The 8192-nt window shown below is 46.5% G+C and overlaps 1 protein-coding gene across 1 annotated transcript in view; it reads right to left on the minus strand.

The window, feature by feature from the left end:
- LOC145418918 (uncharacterized) overlaps positions 1-6715 on the minus strand; it is a 14527-nt gene extending 7812 nt beyond the window's left edge. The window contains exons 1-2 of the mRNA XM_080287175.1: positions 6687-6715; positions 74-1108 (exon numbers count right to left, since the gene is read on the minus strand). Of these exons, the coding sequence (XP_080143301.1) occupies positions 74-1108 (1035 nt within the window). The 5' untranslated portion in view covers positions 6687-6715. The remainder of the gene's footprint in view (positions 1-73; positions 1109-6686) is intronic.
- Between the last annotated feature and the right edge of the window lie 1477 nt (positions 6716-8192).

Below are 8192 nucleotides of genomic sequence, written 5' to 3' on the forward strand. Positions count from 1 at the left end.
CTCTCCCTGTACACTCTCTCTCTCTCTCTCTCTCTCTCCCTGTACACTCTCTCTCTCTCTCTCTCTCTCTCACCATGAGCTGATATGCCTCAGGATTCTGCGGGTCCACGTCAATGGCACGAGTGACGAAGCTCCGACACTCATCCTCAGCCTGCATCTCATCGCACAGGTCCGTCATGTAGAGCTCCGCCATAGAGCAGAGGGCCGTGGAGAGCTGCCGCACTAGGGAATCCACAGAGCTTTCACCCTTGAGCTCAGAACAGGAAACTTTTGGCATGAATTCCTCACTGACAGATGCTTGTGGAAAATTCTCCTTGCTTTCCTCTGCTTCCGATACATTTTCCTTGTTCCCCTCAGCTTGTGGTATACCATCCTTGCTCTGGGGTATATTTTCAAGGGGTGTACTCCCTCTCCTTCCTCCATCTCCCTCGATACCAACCCCTGACCTATTTATCCTCACATTATCTTCCTCAATCTTGGCGTTATATTCATCAACTGGGATTTCTAGGTCAGGGTTTGTGTTACGCTTCCCCTCCTTGTCACCAGCATTATCGGTCTCCCTCTCCTGGACCCCCACGCCCTTCCTGTCCTTCCTCACTCCCTCGATACCACCCCTGGAGCTATTTATCCTGGCACAATCATCCTCCACTGGCATTTCTTCATCAGGATTTGCACTGCTGGTGTTCTCCTTCCGTTCCTTCTGGCGTTCATTATCGATCTCCCTCTCCAGGATCTCGACGCCTTTCTGGTAGCACCCTAACGCCTCCTTCCCGTTCAGGAGCTGCGCCATCGACATGTACTTCTCATGCCCTTCGTCTGGGTGCAATGTTATGGCTCTCCCAAAGCACTTTCTCGCACCCTCAACGTTCCCTCCCTCCAAACACAGACTCCCGGACGTCTCCAAGGCCTCCACGTTGTCCGGCTCGCGTCTCAAGGCCTCCTGGCAGTACCTCCGCGCCTCTTCGTACTCAAATCGATCTATGTGGTCCTGGGCGGAGGCTAAAATCTCCGACAAGGATAGCAACGGCAATTCTGATTTCCCTGACCACTTCTTATGCCTCTCCTTCGCTCGTCTCTTCTTTCGTTTCGCTCCAGCTGGCTTCCCCATCTGTAAGGAAGGAAAGGTGACAGCTGGTTCCCTGGTATTATTATTATTATTATTACCCATCTTTCCTGTCACTTCTTATTGCTTTTCTTTCCTTTACAGGTGGCTTTACATTGAGTGACAAGCCAAATGGTTTCCTGTAAGCCAAGAAACCATTTACAACGCTGGGTGGTAACCATATAACCAAACCATACGTGCTGCCTACGTGTCAACAAGTGGGTTGGTGGAGGGTTAGTGCCCCTCCCCGTAAAACAACTAACTCAGTGTCAAATGGCCACCCTTTACGGGATTATGGCGTCTGGCAATAGATAGATAGATAGATATAACACAACTAACTCAAAGACAAATGGCCACCCCTTACAGGATTATGGCGTCTGGCAATAGATAGATAGATAGATTATTATTATTATTATTACAGTATTACCTTTATTATCTACAGCCAGATGCCATAATCCTGTAAGGGGTGGCCGTTTGTCTTTGAGTTAGTTGTGTTATATCTACGACAAACGATGTGGTTCCGTTTCTGAAAACCCCATCGTAAAGCAGTCCATCATATATCAATCCCATTATAACATGGAGTCAATGGGGATACGTTCCCAGACCTGCCTAAACTCTCACATACACACACCTTAGCACTCACATACATGAAATATCCTTATGATTAAACATTTAAAGTAACACATTCTATCTATCTATCTATCTATAGCCCGACGCCCTAATCCCGCAAAGGGTGGCCGCAGACAAAACGCCTCCAAGTCACTCTGTCACGCACCATTTGACTCCCCTCCCCCCAACTCACCCCCCCCTCCCTCATATACCTCTCAACTCCATCCCTCCACCTCATCCTCGGTCTACCCCTCCCTCTCCCCCCCTCCACCTCACCTACATAAAAAAAAAGCATGATAACTACAGTACACAGTAGATCTTACCTTTACTGAAGCAAGCAACGGTTGTTTACGTCGTTCCTAGACAATTCGCCATGAAGTCGACAATTCCCCGTCATTCTATAAACATACTTATTACTGATTAACTGATACTTTAATAACTAATTCTCAGGGGGATCTATCAAAGTCTATTTTCATTCAATAGCATTGGCTTTGGATATCATTTATAAGTTGCACTTTTAGACAATATTTAACTTGTTTCTAGCATCACCCACAGCTGTTTTCATTAATTTCCATTGGTACTACAACATCCTGGGTATATTTTAAAATGACTTTGAAGAGGTACAAGTACAGTACTAAAAAACGAGTGTACTTCCTAAATAAACTGATATGAAAAAAAACGACGGGGAATCATCCTGATGACGAAAAGTCCCGATGGCGAATTGTCTTGTTATTGTTGTGATGGTGAAATATCCCGAAACATTTATATAGACGTAATATGAAGATTATTTGTATAAATCCAAAGTATGTCGATCGTTCACTTAAGGTAATTAGGCATTTATGTAAGATGAAGGAGCGATGATAAATCAGCTGAGTCATGTTTCAATATATTATTATCTTTCATTTAATGCCCATGATTTGATGCCATATTTTACATTTACTATATAAACAATAAACCACCATCACTTTTATAACTTACATAATTAAAAAACTAGTGTACTTGCTAAATAAACTGATACGTAAATAAATGATGGGGATCGTCCTGACGGCGAACTGTCCCTACTCGGCCTCACAGTCACAGGGACTCACAGCCCTCACTCATCAATGTCAGAACTGCCTGGCTGGGCAGGGCTAGCTAATGAGGCTGGACCGGTGGACAAGTGTGTGTGGTCTAATGCCGACAGCGTGAGGACGTTTTTGTTGCGTTTGCACATTCGCTGTTCACTGAGCCGCGGATGATCCATTGTTGTTGCAAATCTTTCCCATTGTATAGTGGGCATAGGGTACTAAAATTTTGACATTCTGTATAAGGGAAATATCATACAAAGAGGCATTGTATAATGAGGGTTTACTGTAGTAGTACAGGGAGTTTCCAAACACTATCCTCTCTCACCAGGGCCACTCCAACATCCACTACCCTACCTTGTACCTCTTTTATTACCCCATCCATGTACAGATTGAACAACCATGGAGACATGACACATCCCTGTTTCAACCCAACTTTCAAAGAGAACAATTCACTTAGTTCACCATCCACACGCACTGCAGCCTTAGCACCATTGTACATACTCTTCACAGCATTCAACAACTTCCCATCTACTCCATATATTCTTAACACTTTCCACAATCCTTGTCTATCCACCCTGTCATATGCTTTCTCCAAATCCATGAAAGCCGCACACAACTTCTTTCCCTTCTCTAGAAACTTTTCCATTAAAGATCTAAGAATGAATATCTGATCTACACAACCTCTTCCCTTCCTAAAGCCTCCCTGTTCTTCTCCAACTAATTCCTCTGTTCTTTCTCTAACTCTGTCAATAAGTATCCTACCATACACTGATCTACACAACCTCTTCCCTTCCTAAAGCCTCCCTGTTCTTCTCCAACTAATTTCTCTGTTCTTTCTCTAACTCTGTCAATAAGTATCCTACCATACACTGATCTACACAACCTCTTCCCTTCCTAAAGCCTCCCTGTTCTTCTCCAACTAATTTCTCTGTTCTTTCTCTAACTCTGTCAATAAGTATCCTACCATACACTGATCTACACAACCTCTTCCCTTCCTAAAGCCTCCCTGTTCTTCTCCAACTAATTCCTCTGTTCTTTCTCTAACTCTGTCAATAAGTATCCTACCATACACTTTTCCTATTATACTAAGAAGACAAATGCCCCTATGATTACCACACACTTCTTTTTCCCCTTTTCCTTTGTACAAGGGAATAATTATACCTGACTTCCAATCCTCCGGGACTCTACCTTCCTCCCAGGCCAATCTGCACATCTTCCACATCCATTCTACTACTATCTCTCCCCCATGCTTCAGCATTTCACCACACACTCCATCAATTCCTGGGGCTTTCCCTGATTTAACTTTCTTCATTGCTTCCACAACTTCTATCCTACTGATTTCTTCCTGTCTTCTCACCCCCCTCCTTCTCCCAGCCATTCCCCAGCCACTTGTACTCGCATTACATATATTGATGCGTTACTATACTCTTCCTCGTTATATATATAGTACTTATATATTCAGGGCTCTTGTTTGGTAAGCCACAGCTCGCACATGCTAGTATATTTCAGCTGGTAGTCAGTTTGGCTAATAATGTATTTGGCTGGTAAATCTGAAACCTTAGGAGGCAGATGGCTGGCAACTCTCTAATGCAAGAGTTAACCGTTACTCCCAGTCTTTCATTTATGCAACAGGTTAACTCTGGAACTGTCTCCCTCTGTCTGTATTTCCTGCTGCCTATGATCTCCAGTCTTTCAAAGCAGTGTGTCCAGGCATCTCAAAATGATCGGATCTTGAATTTGGCTCTATATTGTATTTTGTTTTTCTCTTGAAGGGCACTGTTACTGCGGGCTCATGGCCTTGGGTTCCTTCTTCCTCGCATAAAAAAAAAAAAAAAACATCGGCAGTTAGCAAGAGGCCTGTCACTGCCTTGCTTCCAGGTGTATAAGAGGCCTGTCACTGCCTTGCTTCCAGGTGTACAAGAGGCCTGTCACTGCCTTGCTTCCAGGTGTATAACAGGCCTGTCACTGCCTTGCTTCCAGGTGTACAAGAGGCCTGTCACTGCCTTGCTTCCAGGTGTACAAGAGGCCTGTCACTGCCTTGCTTCCAGGTGTACAAGAGGCCTGTCACTGCCTTGCTTCCAGGTGTACAAGAGGCCTGTCACTGCCTTGCTTCCAGGTGTACAAGAGGCCTGTCACTGCCTTGCTTCCAGGTGTACAAGAGGCCTGTCACTGCCTTGCTTCCAGGTGTATAAGAGGCCTGTCACTGCCTTGCTTCCAGGTGTACAAGAGGCCTGTCACTGCCTTGCTTCCAGGTGTATAAGAGGCCTGTCACTGCCTTGCTTCCAGGTGTATAAGAGGCCTGTCACTGCCTTGCTTCCAGGTGTACAAGAGGCCTGTCACTGCCTTGCTTCCAGGTGTATAACAGGCCTGTCACTGCCTTGCTTCCAGGTGTATAAGAGGCCTGTCACTGCCTTGCTTCCAGGTGTATAAGAGGCCTGTCACTGCCTTGCTTCCAGGTGTATAACAGGCCTGTCACTGCCTTGCTTCCAGGTGTATAAGAGGCCTGTCACTGCCTTGCTTCCAGGTGTATAACAGGCCTGTCACTGCCTTGCTTCCAGGTGTATAAGAGGCCTGTCACTGCCTTGCTTCCAGGTGTATAACAGGCCTGTCACTGCCTTGCTTCCAGGTGTATAAGAGGCCTGTCACTGCCTTGCTTCCAGGTGTATAAGAGGCCTGTCACTGCCTTGCTTCCAGGTGTATAACAGGCCTGTCACTGCCTTGCTTCCAGGTGTATTAACGTGTATCATTACCTGCAGCATCAACTGAACATCTGACATTCAGTTAACTACATGGGTCATGTATAAAGTCGTTTACTATCTATCTATCTATCTATTGCCAGACGCCTCAATCCCGTTTGGGGTGGCCACAAACAAATCGCCTCCAAGTCGCCCTGTCCCCCCCGCCATTTCACTGCCCTGCTCCCAACTCACACCCCCCTCTCTCATATACCTCTCCACCCCATCCCTCCATCTCATCCTTGGCCTCCCCCTCCCTCTTCCCCCCTCCACCTCACTCACATACACTCTCCTCGTCAGTCTCTCACCCTCCATCCCCCCAGCTCACACCCCTCTCTCATATACCTCTCCACCCCATCCCTCCATCTCATCCTTGGCCTCCCCCTCCCTCTTCCCCCCTCCACCTCACTCACATACACTCTCCTCGTCAGTCTCTCACCCTCCATCCCCCCAGCTCACACCCCCCTCTCTCATATACCTCTCCACCCCATCCCTCCATCTCATCCTTGGCCTCCCCCTCCCTCTTCCCCCCTCCACCTCACTCACATACACTCTCCTCGTCAGTCTCTCACCCTCCATCCTCTCCACTGGTCAAATAAATAAAGTTTTTGCTTGACCTATGACATAATAATAATAATAATAACCTTTAAGCATACAACCGTGTCTCCTTGGTTACTAGTGGAAATAATCACTCAATTTGACTACATCTGGTCACACACTGAGCTGAAAGGGGTTAGGTTATCACTAGTCTCCTTGGTTACTAGTCAAATCAAGCCTCCAATCTGACTACACCTGGCCATAGACTGAACTGAAGGGGTTAGGTCAGGTAGTACTCAGGTAGGAATGAGTCTCCTTGGTTACTAGCCAAATCAGCCCTTCAATCTACCTATGGCCAGGTTTGAGTTAACACCTTTTCCTCAGCGACTTATCTAGCCTATTAGTCTTTTATATTCTCCAGTATTTTTATTTTAAAGCGATATAAATAACATGGGCGAATATCAACACGAACTAGGCAAAAACAATTCACCTATGAACAGGTGTTACGAGGCTTTCTTTGCCCCATAGAACGACTTGGCTAGAGGAAAATAACTCAAAATACCTCTGACAATCCTAAATCCTAAATCTACCCAAAATAATATGGAAAAATAACTGAAAAATCGAGACCATGCACACCTCCTCGCGTGTCTTGTTTTGATGGCGAAGTGGAGAGTTCGGCGCCTTCCATCTCGCCACTGCAGCGTTGCCAAGGCCTGGAAGGAGGAAAGGAAGGGAGGAAGGATGGAGAGAAGGATGGAAGGATGGAAGGAAGGCAGGAAGGAGGGAAGGAAGGCAGGAAGGGAGGGAGGATGGAGAGAAGGAAGGCAGGAAGGAAGGAAGGATGGAGAGAAGGAAGGCAGGAAGGATGGAAGGATGGAGAGAAGGAAGGAAGGATGGAGAGAAGGAAGGCAGGAAGGAAGGAAGGATGGAGAGAAGGCAGGAAGGATGGAGAGAAGGAAGACAGGAAGGAGGGAAGGTAGGAAGAAGAAAAAGAAGGAAGGATGGAGAGAAGGAAGGCATGAAGAAAGGAAGGAAGGCAGGAAGGAAGGGAGGATGGAGAGAAGGAAGACAGGAAGGAAGGAAGGAAGGAAGGAGGGAAGGCAGGAAGAAGAAAAAGAAGGAAGGAAGGATGGAGAGAAGGAAGACAGGAAGGAGGGAAGGTAGGAAGAAAGGAGGGCAGAAGAAGAAAAAGAAGGAAGGAAGGAAGGAAGGATGGAGAGAAGGAAGGCAGGAAGGAAAGAAGGAAGAAGGAAGAAAATTAGGCAGGAAAGAAAGAAGAAAATATGGCAGGAAGGAAAGAAGGCGAAAAGGAAGACTGAAGGAAGGAAAGCAGAAAGGAAAGGAAGGAAGGAAGGAAAGAAGGAAAGGAAGGCTGGAAGGAGGGAAAGAAGGAAAGAAGAAGCAAGGAAGGCAGGGAAGAAGGAAGAAAGGAGAGGAAGGAGGGAGGAAAGAAGGAAGGAAGGAGGGAAAGAAAGGAAGGAATAGCGAAGAGATCAGCAACGAGTCAAACTGTAACAATATGGTAGGCTACTCTAGGAAGGAAGGAAGGCAGGAAGGAAGGATGGATGGATGGAAAGATGGCAGGAAGGAGGGAAGGCAGGAAGGAAGGAAAGAAGGAAGAAGGAAGAAAATTAGGCAGGAAGGAAAGAAGGCAGAAAGGAAGGAAGAATAAATGAAGGAAGGAAAGCAGGATGGAAAGGAAGGAGAGAAGGAAGGCAGGAAGGAAGGATGGATGGATGGAAAGAAGGAAGGAATAGTGAAGCATTAGCACCAAGCCAAACTACAGATATATGGCAGTGTAGTAGAGGAAAAAAAAAGGCAGGAAGAAGAACACGGAAATATCAAGAAGGCAGGACAGAGGAGGACAGTAAGGAAAGACTGGAGAGAAAGATGGCCCTTTTAGTCGCCTCTTACGACAAGCAGGGATACTGAGGAGATATTCCTTCCCCCTCATCCCCAGGGGTGGACTCTATAAACGGAGGGAATATCGAGGAGCTCTATCAGTAAGAGAGCTCGTCTATAGTGAGCTCTGTGCACAAACCAAGTAAAATGGTCGCCGCTACCACACCACCACCCCAGGAGGACACAACGGTGGGGCTAGTGACCCAGGTCAAGAGGGTCACCGGGACACTACTGACCTGA

This window comes from Coenobita brevimanus, chromosome 117, assembly GCF_032717465.1.
Source record: "Coenobita brevimanus isolate Jiangsu-jjx chromosome 117, ASM3271746v2, whole genome shotgun sequence".
Classification (NCBI taxonomy): domain Eukaryota; kingdom Metazoa; phylum Arthropoda; class Malacostraca; order Decapoda; family Coenobitidae; genus Coenobita; species Coenobita brevimanus.